The 19,452-nt window shown below is 35.1% G+C and overlaps 2 protein-coding genes across 6 annotated transcripts; both read right to left on the minus strand.

Annotated features, from left to right (window-relative positions):
* Positions 1-393: 393 nt before the first annotated feature.
* Positions 394-7,219, minus strand: LOC102612653 (uncharacterized). Of its 2 annotated transcripts, none has more exons than XM_006494579.4 (13): positions 6,989-7,219; positions 5,953-6,197; positions 5,744-5,873; positions 5,536-5,638; positions 5,260-5,383; positions 4,265-4,333; positions 4,084-4,122; positions 3,422-3,502; positions 3,175-3,222; positions 2,168-2,218; positions 1,952-2,020; positions 1,295-1,537; positions 394-899 (listed from the first exon to the last, which is right to left on the minus strand). In XM_006494579.4, exons 2-13 carry the CDS (start codon positions 6,160-6,162, stop codon positions 651-653), a joined length of 1,416 nt encoding a protein of 471 aa, XP_006494642.2. In that variant the 5' UTR covers positions 6,163-6,197; positions 6,989-7,219; the 3' UTR covers positions 394-650. The 2 variants fall into 2 exon arrangements, with proteins under 2 accessions (XP_006494642.2, XP_006494643.2); XM_006494580.4 differs by lacking the exon at positions 6,989-7,219 and adding an exon at positions 6,715-6,954.
* Positions 7,220-8,244: 1,025 nt separating this feature from the next.
* LOC102611959 (uncharacterized) lies at positions 8,245-16,728 on the minus strand. 4 transcript variants are annotated; one of them, XM_006494578.4, is made up of 21 exons: positions 16,325-16,718; positions 15,083-15,376; positions 14,952-14,986; positions 14,649-14,767; positions 14,417-14,506; positions 14,139-14,258; positions 13,973-14,056; positions 13,346-13,423; positions 12,863-12,988; positions 12,687-12,776; positions 12,537-12,572; positions 12,353-12,408; positions 11,373-11,517; positions 10,823-11,261; positions 10,635-10,726; positions 9,944-10,493; positions 9,591-9,726; positions 9,320-9,361; positions 8,949-9,114; positions 8,695-8,778; positions 8,245-8,605 (listed from the first exon to the last, which is right to left on the minus strand). In XM_006494578.4, the coding sequence occupies exons 2-21, from the start codon at positions 15,346-15,348 to the stop codon at positions 8,462-8,464; spliced, it is 2,898 nt and encodes a 965-aa protein (XP_006494641.2). In that variant the 5' UTR covers positions 15,349-15,376; positions 16,325-16,718; the 3' UTR covers positions 8,245-8,461. The 4 variants fall into 4 exon arrangements, 3 of the variants coding, with proteins under 3 accessions (XP_006494641.2, XP_006494640.2, XP_006494639.2); XM_006494577.4 differs by having other exon boundaries at positions 15,083-15,433; XM_006494576.4 differs by having other exon boundaries at positions 15,083-15,451.
* Positions 16,729-19,452: the final 2,724 nt, after the last annotated feature.

The following is a 19,452-nucleotide window of genomic DNA, read 5'->3' on the forward strand; positions in this document are numbered from 1 at the left end:
ATTACTGCTTCCTTGTCCATACTTTTTCGTCCTCTATTACCTTAATTTTATATCGTTTTCTCTATTTTTACTTTTATAGTCCAATTCTGAAAATACACTATTAGACACATTTTTAAATTCAAAAACACAAAACATAGTGCATCATTTTCATTATAGGCATTAACACCTGACGTACACATTCTCCAAATGGGATTAATGGGAAAAAAAAAAAGGTGACTCCTTCGGCCAATCTTATAGATTCGTAACGTTTTAAAGGTAAGTTTTATCTTGTAACATTCTCACAAAATTTAAAATCAACTGGAACGAAAATTTTGAAAATACTATGATTAGCACAAGCATTTCAGCAATAGAGGATGTAATAAAAGCTCATTGAGTTGAAACTTGAAAGCAAAATTAGGGCAAGGTCATTTCTTTAAAAGAATAAGGCAAGATGCACGGCATGAAATACCTGTCACCAAGCCTCAAAAGATTCATCAAGCCCAGTATTTTCCCTGCCCACGGCATAATTACACTTGGCTTCCCAAACAAATAATTGCTGGAGCTCGGACAATGCAAGTATTCAATTTAACTTCATAAATATCAGCCGGAGCATAATTACACTTGGCTCCCTAACGAATAATGCTGGAGCTCGAACAATACGAGTATTCAATTTAACTGTACATAGATGTGCGGGCCTTTGGTGGTAAGTAAAAAGACGTGCCACTATCAGTTGAGTGCATAAGAGGATTACATCTATCAAATACTATCCGCCCCCCTCGGCCAATTCTTCCATGAAATTTGTGAGTTCGTGCTATAGTGCCATTCCTCGTAGAAGAATCTGATGGCGGAACAATACCTGCAGCGTCCAATTTTTCTGGCACAAGGGGTTTTGTGAACAACAAAACTGGCTCAAGAGGATCCTGAAACCCCACAGTTACATTTTCAAAATGATGCACTGCTGATATTCAGAAATAAAACAAGGATAAAACATTTTCGAAAGTTTACTTAAATCATTTTTCTTTCCAACCACAGATAGGTCAATAAGTCAAACATTGGAGCTGACAGAGCGCTGGCAGAATTAACTACAAACCCACCAGATTTATCGTGTTAATTGATTGTTTTCAATTAACACGGTAACCCGGTTCAGGTGTTACCTCTGTTTCTGTCAGTGCTCTGTTGAATATTTCGGTTTAAAAATCAGCATTCATATATGTAAGTAGTATGGCGGCAGCAAAATATCATGTGTAATAATTAGGCTACTAGTTCTGGGTCCAGGAATCGAGATAATCAGATTAGGAGCAAAAGCGATATGTACCAATTTATGTAGCCATGCATGTGGCACATGTCGCCGCCTGAACTCTTGCTTCATGCTTGCTGTAGGAACTGGAACTAGGTTGGATTCTGTGAAAGGCTGATTCTCAATTGCAGTAGATTGCGAATGTGGATGGCTAGGCGCAAGATCATCTGAGTCCATAAATTCATCCTCACTTAAACCGAACTTGCAAGAGACAGATGGAAATCCAGGAAGTGCCACATCTTCAAGGAGCTCAATTTCATGCTGATAATTCATAGGAGTCGGGCACAATGTGAGCAGAAATCAATAGATTGTACATGCAACATGGTCCAAATGCAGAGACCATTTGAAGTTCGGGCCAAGTAGGAATTAAATTTTAATATGAAAAAATAAATAAATGAAATAAAAAAACAAAAGTTCTTGCATAATGTTCTTGGAAACTTCATTGAGATATCATTTTGCCCTTAGAATAAGAAGGCCATGGGTGATCTGCCCCCAGCACATTCACCATAAAGATCCAGTCTTTTTCATCGTGACTAATTGTTAAAATCTCTTTCATCCGTTATTGTTAGCACAAGACAGTTATTGCACAAGTTCCTAAAACTTCCTAAGATAGAAGGCTATTGACAACATTTCCAACAGCGATGCAAGATGATGCAATGTAACATCATAGCATACCTTGAATTTCATTTGGATCCGTTGTAGGTTAACTTCCCCCTCCATGACCTCTCTCTTTTTTTCTTCTCTCTGCAGACATGACATTCTAAGGTAATCAGAACTCCACATTCTGAAATCTGAAGCAATGAAAACTCCAAATAATTACAGAAATTGGTATTACCGGAAAAATAAAAGATCAGTGAACATATATTTTGCTATTTCAGTTAAAAAGAACACCTTTATCAAGGCCTCAAGTATACTCTTCGCTTGGTCAAGGTTGCGTCTGACCTGAGAAGAGAAAGAGAATATTTCAATTTTTAATGAGAATTATGAAAAAATAGTGTACATAAAATTTGAACACCCCCCCCCCCCCTCCCCCCCCTCCCCCAAACAAAAAGAAAAAAAGGTGTTACCAGCATGTAAAGATAGGACTTTGGAAAATAAGAACATATTTTTGTTTCTTCAGCATCATCACAACAATAATTCAACAGCACAAAAATGAAGGACAATCTTGTTATCAAAAGCACCGGAATACCAGGAAATAAGCAAAGTAAATTTCAGCTAAGGAAACTGCAGACAGTGTATAGTCATTGTCTTCATACTATTGTTCGGGCCCTTACATATTAACTTAGTGGTAAATTTATTTGACATCAGAGCTAGTTTAAACCATGAGGCCCTGTGTCTGGCTTCTCCCACGAGATTACATCAGTATCTAATTCTACTTCCCGTCTCTATTTGGGTGATTGCGCAATATTGCAATTGTCTCTATTTCTATGTTCTGTCTCTGCTTAGGCTTGATCCATATGACAGGTCCTTTTGCTAGTAGTCACACATTTGAGGGCCTGTTAAAGATTTTAATACTATTGTTTGGGCTCTAACCTACTAGCTTAAGGTTTTAAATCAAGCTATAAATAAATATTCATAAATAAAATTGGAGATTAAGGACTGTTATGGCAAAAAGGACATAAATAATACAACATTAATTTTTTAACAAGTTAAAGTCTTGAATAAAAAAGAACTTGGTAGGAAGATTATCCATTATCTCAATTTTCTTCCAGTCTTTCATTAGAATGCAATAAGACAAGCGTTTACACAGAAAAAAGTCATAGAGCCTCCAAGGGAATACAATGTATCAAGCTTGGGAAAATGACTTCATACAAATGAATTGAGTATGTTGTTTTAAGTTACACAAAGTCCATAGCGAGGAATCAGGATTGACATTAAAATAAAGATATAGTGCTTACCTGGCGAAGCTTTTCAAATGATTGCACGTTATTCTCCCTCCTTTGCATCTGATCAGAAGATTGGCCAGCATTAGCATATTTGCCAATTCAGTGGCTTACTTAAGGTCTACAAAATATGGGAAATATTACTTCCCTGCATCCCCATAACCCCCTTCGTTTTTGCGCCCCCCACCTCCCTCCTTTTTTCTCCTTTCGAAAATAAAAGTTTCCAAAATTACATACAAACACAGCTATCTCAGCCACATACCCTTCGTGTGTGGAGTCTGTGAGCTTTCTCCCTCGGTCTGAAGACATTATATGGGTTGGTATCATTAACTGGTGGCGGAGGCTGTACACGTAGTATTAATTATTAAAAAAAAAAAAACTATCATTGTCCACTCCAGAATGCAAAACAAAAACAAATTATATTAGAGAGATACATGCACAGAAAACACACACAAACTCAAAGGTACAAAAAGCTGATTCTACAATCACCAGCCCGCCCAAAACAATATTTGCAAGTACAATATTCAAGTTCTTTTATTTTCAATGGTTTTGAGGTAACATTGTAATGGCTGGTTCAGACCTATATAGGGGTGGATAGGCATGCTTTGTACAAAATGGTCCTTATCTGTTTTTGAAAATTTATGTAGATTTTGTATCCCTCCCTTGGGCATTTACCACTTTGGAGGACAGCTGACCTACATTTCTGATGTACAATCCTTCATCTAAATCATCTCTAAAACATTCTGGCTTTTTACAGGGGGGAAAAATTCTAAAAAAGATACAACTTTACACACTGATGATGAAATTTACTATTTTGATAAATGAAAACGATGGAAAAGAAATTTGATGACACCGCATGTGTTAAACTGCCAAGCAGTGATCAACATAAGCACTCTCGATACATAACTAATTGATAACACTAACCTGCAAACGCCGCAATATAGGTTTCTGCCATCGTTCACGCTGGCCTCAAACATGAAATAGCACAAGTGAAAAGCACGTACAAGTACTCACAGTACAGAAAAAATTACTTAACTTGGTTTGCACCAATATTTATGAATTGATACATCAAGTTCAATGAAACATTTAAAATTTTAAACCATACCTTTTCTTTCCAATAGTGATAAACAGACTGGAAGACGGCATATCCAACAGTGGTCTGATCTTTTAAGGCCTGACATCAAAAAGGGAATAGGTAATAGCAATTGTCACAACTTCTTGTATCCTTAATAAATCAATCAACAAAGCTACATAGTAAAAATAAAACAAAATCCAGAGACAACCAAATATTTTAAACATGACTCTTTTTCTTTTTCTAGCACTAAAAACTAACAGTTCTAGGCTTAAACGACAAATTTTAAAATGTCATGCAAAGGAAGGCGTACACCCACTAAATTGTATGAATCACTAAACAGACAGTAAAATCACCAGAGACAGACATTTGTATTGACTCTTAAGCCATCTGCATTCGCAGGTGATTGAAACAAGACTAAATTGCATGAGTCCATACAATTTCACAAACAGCAAATAGTTAGCAAATGATCTGGACAAATTAGTTTCATCATAACTAACTATGTCTTCGGTTAATCCACAGACACAAAACAACCTTTAAAATGGAAATACACAAAAAGTAACTGAGTAGGTTTCTGTGTGACACAACAAAAGAAACAGTTGTGGAATGTCTATTGTTAAGTGTCAAATAGCAGAAGCAAGAAAGGCACTAATTTACTAAAAGTTCCACAGCCAAGGTCCTTAATCCTCACCTGCTAGTTCTCAGAATCTGTAGAGGTCAGGGTCTGTTTCATTACAGTGCACAGAAAGTATCTTATAGTTTTTGTTGTTCTTGTTTAGTGCCTAATACTCCTATGAGGTTTGAATATTAATATATATAACTTCCTATTTTTTAACAAAAAGGCAGGTCAATCTAATTGAATCCATCTCTTTTGACAGAGACAAGTTTCTGATCACAGATAACTCAAGTAACTAGTATTTAGGAACAAACAATTTCATATGATATAGCTAGTCAAGGAACAATGTGAGGTTGAGCCATAACCAGCACTGAAATTAGAGAGCATTCAAACAGTCAAAACAAAGTATCACCTCAATAGCAACACCTAGTTGCAGTAGTATGGGAATGGGCGAACCAAGAGTGGGTGTTATAAGTCCTGCTCTTTCCCGAGCTTTATGATCCAACACCTCCAACTTAAACATAAGAGTCTCAAATCTGTGGTTCATGCATGTAATCAAATGAATGAATTGGAGATGAATAAGATTTACTGTATAATCTTTTAACCCAAATTAAATTACATAAGTTAAAATTGCATCCACATAAAAATCATTAGAAAAAAATTATATTAGATAGATATGGTGAACTACTTTTCAGGGGGAAGAAGTTTTTGATCTCTATTGAATTCATCAAGCCAATCCTCGTCTTCATTGTCTAAGTCATACTCAACAAAATCCCCAAGCTCAGCCCGAGCTGCCAATGCCAATAATTGAAATTTGACAACCAAAGTTAAGTTAAACACACGTTATAATTATCAAAATAATCTGGATAGAAAATTTTACATCAAAAACAACAGACCTCCTCTTGCACGTAAATAGGAAGTTGGCTGATCAAATGTCTGAGAATAGTCCCGTTCATATGTGTCAACAACCACAAACTGAGGTGTGGGTATTTCAGAAGCTGACTTCTTGCTAGGGACTTGATGCACCTGATGTATATACGGTAAGTTCACAGTGAAATCAACAAAATGAAACAGTTTTAAGTATTTTGTAAATGCTGAAACGTACCTCTTGACTGTCATGGTCAAACGAAGAGGAATTGAGACGGAGGAGGTGTGAGTTGCGTGTGGTGGTTGCAGAGGGAGTACTATTAGCGGCAATAGAACTAGTAGGAGGATTCGTGTCATTGTTGTCGTCTTCAAAGTCCTTAAATGACTTAACTATGGGCAGTTTCTTGTGTATGTCTAGCGGCCGTGGCCGAATTGATAGCCTACTCATTTTCCTTTACTACTTGATCTCATTCAAGTATAATCCTAAAACATGCATTAAAACCACAAAATGATGATTACGACAATGACAACAGCATTAATAATAGCCCATTTATAATTGAAAAGAAAAGAATAGCCGCACAAATTAAATTATACAACAAAAATTTTGTATATTGTGGTTAGGCCAAGATCTCTGATATTAAAGTTATCTGGCGCTTCTGTTTTCTTTTTCTGTTGGTCAATTGGCGATGTTGATTCTTTGAACCATAACCATGCTTTACAGGTTTTCAATGGACCGCAAATGACCTAGATAATCTTATATAAAAGAAAAATCTAAAACAATTCCATCTCTAAACCTAAATCTACTTTGTAATCATATCAATTCAGAACAAGCAATGAGCACAAAGATCAAAGACTTAAGCTTCTTCCCTAGTAATATTATAATATAGAACAAACTAACCGAAGTATATCGAAAAGAAGATCAAAACAGAAGAAAGGAAAAAAAAAAAGTCAAAAAACAATATTGCTTCTGTGATGAAGAGCCATTTCAAATCACACTTACAGAGCATAAATTAACATGCATTAACATAGAGAGATTAGCAGCTGAAAGGGGAAAAAGAAAAATCATCTTTATCGCAATATAAATCTCGGGTCAAGGGCCATCGACCCGGCAGTGCTCCGTTGGTCCATTTATTTGGATCCTTGTGCGATATTTCTCTTTTTTACCCCCTCCTCTTTCTTTTGAGATAAAGGAAAATGAATTTCGCTTCATTCGCAGAAAACCCGTTTTCGAAAATGCGAAAAAGAAGCTTTGAAAGAAAGCTTAAGATACTCACCTTACAGCGTAATCCAAGGGGTTTGAGCCAGTATCAGTGAAGCGAAAAAAGACACCAAATGTAAGCTCTATCTACTGGATTGTAGGGTTTCTCCCGCGAGAATAGCTCAGTGAAATCGCCCATTCGCTTACCCTGGCATTTCTTCTTTGAGAAAAAAAATAAATAAAATTTACCCTGGTATTAAAATATTTTAACGGTCAGCAGGAGTGCAGGACGGCTTTGGAGTTTTTGGGTCCTGACCGCTTTAGAGTTTTGGGGACCTTATTAGGTTTTATGAGATGTTTTTATTCTCCAACTTTAATACTTCAAAAGAAAAATAAAATATCTCAAAATCCGTTTGATATTTAGTTCTTAAATTTTAACATAATTAACAAAATCTTTAAAAAATTTTAAAAACAAAACCTAAAAAACTGTGAAGAAGATATCTTTTACCTCTATTAGAACCATTACAAAAATAAATAAATAAGAAAAATAAAAATATTATATCTAGAATTGTAACACATAAAAAGTTAAGAAAATGAATTGATGGTCAGATGATGGATATGGGTATTATATTTAAGGGACTAATTTTTTTTAAATAAAAACAACACAAATTCACATAAATTCCATTTTAAAAATAAAAACATCACCATAAATCCACATTGATCTGATTTTCTTCATTTAACTTATAAAATTTTTTAATTTAATTTTAATTTAATACTTAATTAAAAATAAAGCAGATCTGAATATTTGATTTTTCTGATGCAAGTGATCTGAATCCGCATGGATTTTGAATTTTAACATGTAGACCTACATTTTTTAATTTACGGATCCAATTTTTCCAAATTTGAATTTTGCATATCCGGGCTGAACCCAAATCTTTTTGCCATCTGCAATAGTGAAGGCGTAAAGATTTGTGGCAAAGACAGCCAATCGGCACATCAATCAGTTTCCTCATCTACCATTTCACTCTGTCATAAACCTCAACTACCGTTTTTGCTCTTATTCTGTTATTCCAATTTTCTTCTTTCACTTCCATAACTAAAGGGAGAAAAATTTTGGGAAAAAAAAAAAACAACAAACAAGACCAGCATCTCTTGTGGCATCAGAGCCAGAGCCAGACATGGAGCCGACGGCAGCTTTGCCGTCCGTGTCTAACCTTGGATCTCGTGCTAGTATTGTTCACAGCCACGTGTGTACCTCGGACTCGCAGCTCTGAGCGGATCAGTACAACATAATACTAACGTAATTGGCTGTCAAGATTTGTAAACACCGAGTCGGTTATGAGGTTTCTCTTCATACTTCATGCAGTGACCTTGTAGTAATCTCAAAAAGTTACATAAGAAACCAAATTCAGCCCGCACATAAAGAGCGCTGAGTGGATCAGTACAACATAATACTTCTAACAGTTGCAAAATTTATCAGATTAACATTATTAGATTGATGTGAAAAAGAATAATATAAAATAAACAAAGCAGACTAATTCCACATTGATCAATCCCGGTGATCTAGAGTTGTCAGTTGTGTGCCATCATCACGTCGACCAATGTAGTAGAACCAAGCCAAGCAAATGAGGATGTCAGTGAGAATAAGACCAACCACATCAAAAACAAACTTTGGAGCAAATAAGCCCCATACCTGCAAGAAAAGGATGATGAATGGTCGTCAAAAAGTCACCAAAATTATGAAGTTCGAAAATCTATGTGACCATGAAAGAAATTCATTACCATTAGATGCCGTCTTTGTATGATGACACAAATGATGGTGGCTATGACTGAGGCGGCAGTAATAAGTCCATACATCAAATACATCTAAACCATCATTTGTAAAAAGAATGGAAAAAAAGAAAAGAAAAAACTCAATAAGCCTTGCTGCCAATTAGACAAGTCAAGCACAGGATAATCCAACATAGATGGCCATAGTACCAAAGAAGAGCAAAAAATGATACATTTATGACACAACATTCGGCTGATAACCTTACTTGAGACAACTGCAAGAGAAGGAGTCTTCTATCCTGGTCAGTACGACCCAGCAATTTTTGGCGTGCAACTAGAAATGGAAGTCCAAAGACTGGAATGATGTGAGAAAACCCAAAGGTATCAATTGTAAGAAGGATTGCTTGTCTAACGAGGACGAACTCATCATACCTGAAAGTATGTGCCCTCCAAAATTATTATCTACAGAACCATGGAAATGAGCCCCAAAATGGGAACAGCAATAATGATGGTGAAATCATAAGAAAGATAAAATTTAACACGTGATTTACATTTGCTACTTTTCCATTGAGATTTAATATTGGGCCAGCTAGTTCACCCATTTATGATGCAAAAGATGCAAATATCCAACACTCACCCAATAAACGCAGCACCATACCGGAGTCCATCAAAAGCACACCTGAAGAGAAAGTTGTTACAGGTTATGGATCATACGAACGCATAGATGACTTAAGGTTTCCTGAACCAAATACGATATAACAAGATCTCCTTGTACTAGAATAATAAAGCTATTGAGAAATAGGATAAACCAGTTATATAAGTTTGTTGGAGCTAAGTTCTGAAACCAAACACAGAGTAGAAGAGATAAATCCATTAGTATTAATAGACCTAAAATAACAAGCATTTACCAGTGTCCGGTGACGAAGAAGAGACAAGTGGCTAACAGACTCCATTGTGTCACAGAAAGAGGGTCAAAAGTTAGAATTCCAGCCACTTTATCAGTAGAACCCCGTTCTATGTTTCCCAATCTCATAATACAATAACCTGTCGAGGGAAACATGATCAAATCCTTTTGGAAATTGCAAAACAGTGATGCTCATGAAATCTATAGGGGAAAATGAACATTCTTTTAACTTGATTAAGAAAACATAAAATCGAAGGCAAGAGCTAAAGGAGCACAGAAGACTGGAAGACAATGTCTAGTAAAGATGTGATAAATATCAAGTTAAAAGCACCAATATATAGAGATAGAAAAAGCCACCTCCAGTTATGGTCGCTAAAGCAACCAAGGGCCCTTGCTTTCCAGATAGAACAATGATTGTAGAACTGCAGGAAGATAACATGGCCAGTGTCTTAATAAGCAAATGCATTTTGCTTTCTAGATCTCTGTCCTTATGAAAAAGAGGACTAAATGCCAGCAATAAAAGTTGTCCAAGTCCAACAGCATATATTATCCTTGGGATAAAATTTCTTCCAATCCCTTGAAGCATCAGCATTGAACTCAATACATCACTTTCTGATGCCCAATGTACAGCTATGAGGATATAACATAATATAGTACCCAATACAACATACTTCCAGATGCTGTGACAAGAACTCCTTGCCATTATAATGTACAGCAAGTACGCCAAAAAAATGAGAGCTAAAATTGGTATAATTTCAGCCATGTATATCCACACAGGATGGCCTGGGTCAATTTCAACCAGCCATGAAGAATGGGTACTCATAAATAGAGAAGTCGCAGCCTGCTTTGACAGCCCAACTTCAATGGTAAATCGTAGAATGGTAATCAACAAAAGAAAGACGATAGCCTGCAAATATATAACTCAACATCACAATAACTTTCAATGGATTATCTCATTAAATCCCAAAATCAATACATATATCAAGAAACTAAAACTAAGTTTGTTTGTAACTTATTAAAAGCAAGTACAAAGCTTACAGATACCTACTTCCATTAGCATTTTCTCTCTCTTGATTGAATTACGTAATTTGAACATGGCAGTTGTGGCTAACAGAAAACTTGCCACTTTCCCTTCTTCCACTGAACTCAAAGTTTAAAATAATACATATTAAAGGAAAAAGAATCAGTCGTCAGAATAGAAGGTGCAATCATGGAACCAGAAGTCAGACAACTTACAAATATAACTATTTGACAGGAAGCTGCATGCACGGATCACCACCATAAACAAAGCAAAAACTAACTTCACAAATACCTCAGAATCTCCAAACAAAAGAGGAGAAAAGCCGTTTACACTTTTAGTCATCATAGCAAGGAAATAGATTGGTAATGAGATCAAAATAATCACAAAACCGATTCCCATCATCTTCAAGTCAAACTCAGTCCATTTTGATCGTGCCAGCTCAGCAACATTCAGTAGGAATTTAAAATAAGCATCAATTTTCCTTTTAAGAGGTAAGGATGAATAACAGCTCTCATCTTTAAATAACAACAAATTCTCAGAGCTACAAGACCAATTCTCCTCTGCTTGAGCATACATATCCGATATGTGTAACAAGTCTTCAGAGGAAAATCCAATGACAGATGAAGCTGAATAGATGTCAATGTATCTTTTCACCTACACTAGCAATGCATAACTGGTGAGAAAGAAGAAAAGAACCAAAAAATAAATCAAATCAAAAGCTGCAGTCTGCTAATAATCCAAAACCTCAAGGACGCTTAAAATCACCTGCCAAGAATTGATGCAGAGTACATTGCAATAGTTCTGCATCCATTCTTCCTCTTTTTGATTTGGGCAATTTCCCTCGATGTTGTTCTCCAGATTCCATGTACCAGGACCCAAAGCATATAGCTCAGGGCTGACACGCCCAATACTGAAAAGAAGATAACCTTAAAAGAATATCATTTCTGATTTAAAAAATAAAAAATAAAATTATGAACCAACATGAAAGCAAATTAATGACACATCAGGATAGCAACAAGCTAAATAACTAATATGGTTATGTTTTCTCTCTTACCAGAGGAAAAATCAACACATATCTTAAGAAAATGGAAGTTAAAATAAAAAATCTACGTTTTATTATTATTTTCTGATACCGAGGAATCCCTCAACATTTGTATGTTCACTAGTTTAAGTTGGGCATTACTGCTAGAAATACCTACATATTAGCCCTTAAAGATGTGACATATTTATTTCAAAATGGAGTAAAATTAAACTACTCTGTCCAGGATACTAAAAATTTTCTTCTGTTCTTAAGAATTTTCTAGGACCTTCTTGCTGGTTTCAACCAATTTCAACTCTCCTAAACTTACGAGTATCAAACTGAAACTACATTTTTCTCATGCCTTCAAAGAAGGAAATAGTACCTGTCTGATCGAATTTTTTAATTATTAAAAAAATAAATTAAAAAAAAATGAGAGGGGAAGAAAAGGGTAGGTGCTATTGTTCATAAGCTCACTCAAGATAACGAAATTATATTGAACTTCATGATGAAAAACAGATCAAGTGCACTTTGTGGGCATGTTGTTGACAGAAATCTTAGGGCTAAAAGCAACAGTTTTGTACCAGCATCACTAGCCTGGCCACAACAAATTACGGCAGACTTGAAAGGAAAAATTAAGTCAAGATGTCAGGTTTGTTATAAATTTTTGTAGTAGTTAATAAAAAATAATGACTATAATAACAGTAATGGGATGCTTACACGGCACCTTCCAAAAGGAAAGGGGACACCAAGCAAGGCTGACACTGTTGCTGCAAAATCAAGCTGTAGCAGATTTTATTCAATACATCGTTTTAAGAAGGGAAAAAAAACACAATTCCAATTAGGTGAAGAGAGAAACCCAAATGAGCCACCGAAGGAAATATAAAATAAAATAAAACAACTATTCTAACCTGTTGGAAGGAGCTGATGCATGTCTTTTTCTGATCCTGAAATTGGATGATGAAAAATGAAATTGATGGAAACAATTAGCATCCTAAAGGGGTCTCTAAAACAAAAATGATGCTAGCAAATATTTAGTCATCAGAAAGCAGAGAGAATACCAAATCCATTTCACAAGATGAAGTATCGAATTCAGATGGCATGGTGGATGGAGGTTTTTTAAAACTCATGGCAAAAACAGATGTTTCAACCTGCAACATGCAAGTCAAGTTACCATGACTGAGGAATTAGATAATTAACTCAATTTCCCATTCTACAAACAGGATTGACATTACACCTCTTCAGCACTTCCTCCACCATGATCACCATTAATAGTTTGCCCATGGTCACCCATCACAAGAAGGAAAGTATTCTCATGCAAACCACCCGGTCCAGACTGGTTATCCAGCACTTCAATTACTTTCTGAACAAAAATAAAAAGTTGGTCCAAAAACATAAACAGAAAAGGTAACAAGAGATATAAACTCAAAATAAATTCCTAGGCAACAAGAAAGGAAACAGAAAAGGTGAACGGATATGTCATTTTATGTGCCTAAAGAAAATGTTTTCAATAAATCCCTTATCATGGAGAAACCAACAGAAAATTAATCATTAATAATGAAAAAGACCAACCACTTCTTTAGGCAACATGTGTTGCACCTCAAGAACCATTGATCAGTTTACCAACAAACACAGACGAAAATTTCCTGGAAGCAAAATGCAAGTTCAAGACTATTTTAAGTGTAACCAAAAAGAAAATGTATGTCGCCAACAAACTCACATCTAAAATTTCATTGTACTGCTCCAACTTTTCTATCATTGGAACAGAATCTACACCAAGAATGTGTCCAGCATGATCCTGAACCAAGTAGAATATAAAAATTAGTTTATCCAAAAGAGCCTGAAGAATTACACAAAGGTAAATTGTGTGAATGTAAAAACCTTGGTAACTTGATGCATGTTGTCAAAAATATAGAAGAGGAATAAACTCATAATTTGTTAAGAGAAACAGACAATTAGGAGAATGAGAAAAAGGGCAGGAAAAAAAAACAGTATTTGACCAGATTTGCTTCAAATAAGAACAACCTAGATCTATACTATTCTTTTGGATACCAACTCCCCAATTCCTTTTTGATGCCTTTGATAACGATAAATTCCTTTAACACAATTCTTCAATCCAAAATTCTATACAATAAAAAATTACTCTCAATAAAATGGAGAGAAGATTCCAAAAAAACTAAATTAGAGCTATTTATTCAGGTCCTTGAATCTTCATCTGTAGAAATGCTTCCCTGGAATTTTCCCGTGTATAATTTCTATGGGCCTAGCTTGTGTCAATAAGTTTCAAAATGTTCCAGGTTTATACCTAAAAGTGACCAAATATGTTTTACAAAGAAAGCGTGTTTACCACACCAAGAAAATGAGCTATAAGAACATCCCAATCTTCTTCGTACAAAGATGGAAGTAGATGCTCAATGCATCCGTTGTCTACCTGAAATAGAAATACCATCAATACTCCATGATGGAAAGAGAAGATTAAAGTCGAATGCACATAAAAACATTAAATAGCCTACCGTATGAAGATCTTTAACATTAAAAGACGGGTAGGGATAAGATTTTTTGAAATGATGAGGAAATAACTGCACCCATGTGTCATCTCCCATCATCACTACTCGCTTTCCATTTGAAGCCAACTGAAGGTGAGTCATAGATTAGAATAATTTATACAAAATAAGAAGTGCTCCAAGTTGCATAAACAACACGTAATCAAATATTTTCATAAGGAATACCAATATACCAAAAATAAAAATAAACAAATACGACTTCCACGAAAAGAGATCAGGAAACAGACCTGGTGTATCAAGTTATCTTCAAGAATAGCTGGAGCACCAAAACTATTTCCAACATCAATAAAGGTTGGCAGACCACCAGTTGTCAAACCCTATGAAAAAAGGGGGGTAAAAAAAGAGAGACGAAGACATAACTAAAGTCGAAGAAACTGTATATATGAAACATGTACATAATGCCTTGGGAACTGGATTTTAAAGAACCTAATAACTTAGCAGAGAAAGAGCAGAAATGACCTTCAATCGTTGCAAACTAGTAGTAGGTGGATCAGCAATTGCTTTGAAGATACGGGCAGATCTTTTAGTAGATGCCAGCTTCTGAAGCACTTGCAATTTATCCATCCAAGGTTTTGGTTCTACATAATTTACTTGTGGTTTTAAGTTTGAGCAACACATAAATCAATTAAAACACTGACAACCTGTTGGGAATATGTAAAGGGGAAAATTTGGGGAATAAAATTCCACATATTGAGAGACAGGGTTGTTTTTTCATGAGAAAATGGAAAAGTAGCGGCAAAGGAGAGTAAAAAGGATGGTGACCTTTGAAGAAGGTACTGGGAGCAACGAAATCAAATCTGAATAGCAAAGCATGAAACAGGAACACATATCAGATTGAACCAATTTCATAATTATTAGTTTTTATTAGAGGTGTTCCAGATCAGAATGAGTACCTGAGGGCATCAAGAACAATAATGACAAGACGATCAACAGCAGGCCTTGTCCAACAGCATGAATTAGATTGGTTTTGATAGGGATATGATTGACCAGTGAAGCAAGGGGATTCAGAAACATCAGAGCAATTGCTGTAATACGGGAGCTCAGTTCGAGTTAACAGAAACCCTCGGGTGAATATGAGTATGCCTACTATGTGTAACATGGTCAGCATCACCATTATCCTCCATTTCCCTCTCCTCCACCAGTCCCCCACCTCCATCATTTAGATTTTTCTTATCTTCAGTTGTACTCTACGAAGTGCGAAATAATCATCTCAAAAAATTCAGTGAATGAACATAGAATGGGAGCTGCAGGGACAGAGAAATCTGTCAATTGAGCAAGGCAACTTAAGTTAAATGTCACTATCAAGCAATTTGTAGTATATATGCCTAGAAAGCTGGTTATTGTCAAGAGTATCCTGCAATCTACAAACTTAACCATTAAATTCTCTTGAAGAAATAACAAAAGTTGACAAGTTCCTTGCTTTCTTTATTTATTTTGCTGCCATGCCTAGACTGAGACTAAAACCAGAAACATAAACAACAAATTAAATAAAAATCAGACAAACAATTAAACGGAAATAAAGGCAAACTCAAATTAAATTCAAAAACACAGGATAAACTGTCTCTATCTTTCTCAAATCCTCTAACTTTTGATTCTCTCTGATCCACTCTCCATGTGATCACATCAAAATCAAAAGCTGTATTAAATTCAAGATCAAAACAGTAAAACAGCTGGAAGCAGTACATTGTACAAAAATCCAAACACCTCAATTCCGAATCGTTTAGCAATCCTGGTATAATGGGCCAAACACAATAGTATAATACTACAGTAGACTAAGCATTTAGAGTGTTTTATTATATTGCCATTTTTTTAAGGGAAGCTGAAATATAAAAATAGCATTTTGACAACATCAATACAATAGTTTAGTGTTGCTAAACTAAAAATAAACAGTCTACTGTCATGGATAAACACAGATTCAAGCACAAATCATAAATTACATCGACACGAAACCTGAGAGGTTGTAATAGCATACGTTATGGACAAACACATAGCCAAGATGCCAACAATTTTATATTGAGAAACAAGACGCTATGTTTGCATGAAATAAATCGGCGCGGCTACCTTGATCAAAATTCGGCAACTGAAGAAATTATTAATTAAGACTACGAAACTTGAAAAATGAAAAATGAAAATACCATGACATGATGAGATAAACCGCCGGCGGCGTGGCTGGCAGTCCTTGCGGCAGTCGTCGCTAGTCGGAGAGTCCGGGATCGGTGGCTGTTTGAAGACTGAAGGGAGTTCACCGTTTCGGTCTTCGACAAAGAGATGAAAGAGGCTGACAAGGGGCACGGCAGCCAGCTGTCGTCGGCCTCCGGACGTGGAGGGTGGCGTGTTATCGCCGGCGGACGGGGTTATGTCTTAGAGAGTGAGAGACGAGAGTGATGGTTTGTTTGTCTAAACTATTCAGAACTTCAGGGCTTCTGCGTTTTGAATCAAAACTCTTGATTGATTTTTTGTTTTTCCCTTAAAATGAAATTATTAGTAGCCCAAAGATTAGATTATCAATTAATCACTGATTACAAAAAAAATAAAAATAAAAATTTTAAAAAAACTTTTATTTTGCATTCGTCCACTTTTGTCATTCAATGATGGTGCCATTTCTATTATATATTTATTTTTCATTTAATATACATGAAGAGGCCATTGGGCCTTGGGCCGGTTGGGGTTTGTGAGGGCAGTAATTTAAGCCCCCACAAAAGTATGGTGATAGTAAATATTTATAAATTATTTTTTTTTATGAAATGTGAGTGGCGTAGAAATTTTATCTGTGAAGTTATTTGTTTGATGGGTACGTAGAGCATTCCTCATCTGTGAGGTTATTTGTTTGATCGGTATGTACTTCATAAAATTTAATATAATAATATAAGTCTCAGTTATGTATATCTGATTACAAATATCAGTGTAATATCTGTTATATAATAGTTATAAATATCTGTGTAATACAGTAATTTGGTGCGTAATTAGTATTCAAAAAAAAATCTATAAAGAGTAATAATTTTTCATCCGATAAATATAAATTGAATTAATTTTTCCTTCTTGATTAAATATGATCCTTTTTATTTTTTTCATTTTTTTTAATTTTGTGCTTTAAATTACAGGTACGAGTGCTTAAAAACAAAGTGCACAATTATTTCACTCACAACATATATTGAGTATTTTTATTTTCTATGAATAAATGTATCTTTTAGTGAACATAAAAATAGGCAAATTTAAGTTATTTTTAAATAATGAAATTATACTCACTGAAGTAAAAATGAAAATACAGGTTTCGAATGTACAGGATGCGTTTGGCGCGCCGGTCAATCAAGCTGTGTTCTGTGCAAATGTGAGGTGCAAACAAGGTTCGGACAAAGGCGGCTGAATTTGGCCACTCCTGAAGCCAAGAAAAGACCCGCCCTCGTCGTGGGTCTAAGCGGGTCTGTAATTTTCTTTTTTGAAATCAAATTTTAATTTATTTATTTAACGTAGTTTAATTATTTGAAATTATTTTATTTAATATTTAATATATAATTACCTCCCAACAACCAGCATCACCGCCTGGCGCCTGCCATTGTATTTTGCGGCCATCTGCCAATCTTAGAAATCAATTACTTAGTATCATTGGTTAGAGATTGAGAAAAAAAAAATCAGACACTAGATATGACTTAAACAAAATATTTATAAGTTTCGATGGTTGTTTCGTTTTAAAATAAGAGTAACGATATTTAGCCACATCAGCATATAAGAAAGCTAGAAACGTCAAGTTTCTTGTGCCATTTTAAATTTGAGTTCTGATATTTGTCTCGGGTCAAATCCCGCAACTAAACAAAACGGCGTCGTTTTGTTTTTTTATTTTTTGTTTTACTTCTCCAAATAATGTCGTTTCACTTACCATTTCTAAAACCTGGGAACGAGATAGATAGAATCCAATCATTCGCGATTCGTTTCTTCGTTTCTTCCTCACCGAAAAATTCATTACATTCCTTGCTTGACCGAGGTCCAGCCATTCGGGATCCACAGCAGAACGCTTCATCCTCTTTGTCTTAAGCTGAAGAAAGTGATTAACAAAGAACGCACCCATTTAGTGAAGAAAGTGATTAACAGCAGCTGCGAAATTTGTCCTTAAAAGTTGAGTTTCGACGGAACAAAACCAACAGCAGTTGTGAAGTTTCGGCAGAACAAGATTAACATTGTCCCTGAAAGCTTGAAATTTCGAAGCTTGAATTTATTTTTTCAGTACTGTCTTCTTTGCAACATTTTTTTTAAATTTTTTTTAATTTTTCGAAGCCTGCATTTTTATTGGGGAAAGTAGTTAGCTACATATTCTTGATTTGTCTCAATTCCATTATCATATTTGTATGAAACTTTGTTTTGGGTGATATTGCCATTATTTGACAATTACTTTAATATAATGGGTATGAAGCTGAGTATTTGTTTCTGTATTGCATTTTGAATGTTGATTAATGAGCTGGGCATTTGTTTGTATATCCCAACCTTATATTACAAAAGCTGTATCATTTGACTTGTACAATTTGACAAATTCTTTTCATTAGATTTCAAACCTTAACGGAGTGATGAATATAGAGAAGTTTCTATTACTAATACTCTTGTTAATTACCATATGTTGGTTTTGAATTATTCAACTTAAACACCTTACTTAATCAAAAGTCTTATAGATTGACAATAATCGAAATAGAGGTGAAACAGTCATCTTCTTTTCTTTCCGATTAATTTTTCCAGTAATTTTATATAGTAAATTACCTGAGTTCAAATCCTAGAAGATAAAAAATTATAAAAAAGAAAAAAGAAAAAAAGATTAAAATAGATAAAAGATTACAACAAGGTTGAGCTGTTTCAATTTGAATGTTGAGTTGTTTCATTTTGTTTTTAAATTTAATGAATTTGCGATAAATAACTAAAAAGATATTGAATTATTTTAATTTGCAGCAGTTAATGGATAATTTGGAACAAGTGGAGGAGGTTGATGAAGTTGGAGAATTGCATGATTTATAGGGGGCTGATTTGGAAGAAAATAATGAGGAATTGGTGGTGGAAAAAGTTGTTGAGCCTACGGTTGGGATGTCCTTTTATAGTCCTGATAAAATGTTTGAATATTATAAAGCTTATGGTCTACAATAAGGGTTTCCAGTGATGCAGAGATCTTGTAGAAAAAGAGATGATGAGGGTTTGAGACATGTGACATTTACTTGTGGGAGGAACAGCAAGTCAAAAGCCAAATCCACTAATGTTTTGCGGCTTCAACCAAACCAAAAAATTGGAT

This window comes from Citrus sinensis, chromosome 3, assembly GCF_022201045.2.
Source record: "Citrus sinensis cultivar Valencia sweet orange chromosome 3, DVS_A1.0, whole genome shotgun sequence".
Classification (NCBI taxonomy): domain Eukaryota; kingdom Viridiplantae; phylum Streptophyta; class Magnoliopsida; order Sapindales; family Rutaceae; genus Citrus; species Citrus sinensis.

Excerpts from the sequence above, each read along its gene's own strand:
- LOC102612653 (XM_006494579.4), bottom strand. The coding sequence starts at position 6,162 with ATGAGTAGGCTATCAATTCGGCCACGGCCGCTAGACATACACAAGAAA. Across the intron at positions 3,503-4,083 it reads CTATATTGCGGCGTTTGCAG|CCTCCGCCACCAGTTAATGA; the intron begins GTTAGTGTTATC and ends CTACGTGTACAG. Across the intron at positions 900-1,294 it reads ATGCATGGCTACATAAATTG|GATCCTCTTGAGCCAGTTTT; the intron begins GTACATATCGCT and ends GTGGGGTTTCAG.
- LOC102611959 (XM_006494578.4), bottom strand. The coding sequence starts at position 15,348 with ATGATGGAGGTGGGGGACTGGTGGAGGAGAGGGAAATGGAGGATAATG. Across the intron at positions 14,057-14,138 it reads ATGTTAAAGATCTTCATACG|GTAGACAACGGATGCATTGA; the intron begins GTAGGCTATTTA and ends TTTCTATTTCAG. Across the intron at positions 10,494-10,634 it reads GAGAGAAAATGCTAATGGAA|GCTATCGTCTTTCTTTTGTT; the intron begins GTAGGTATCTGT and ends ATATATTTGCAG.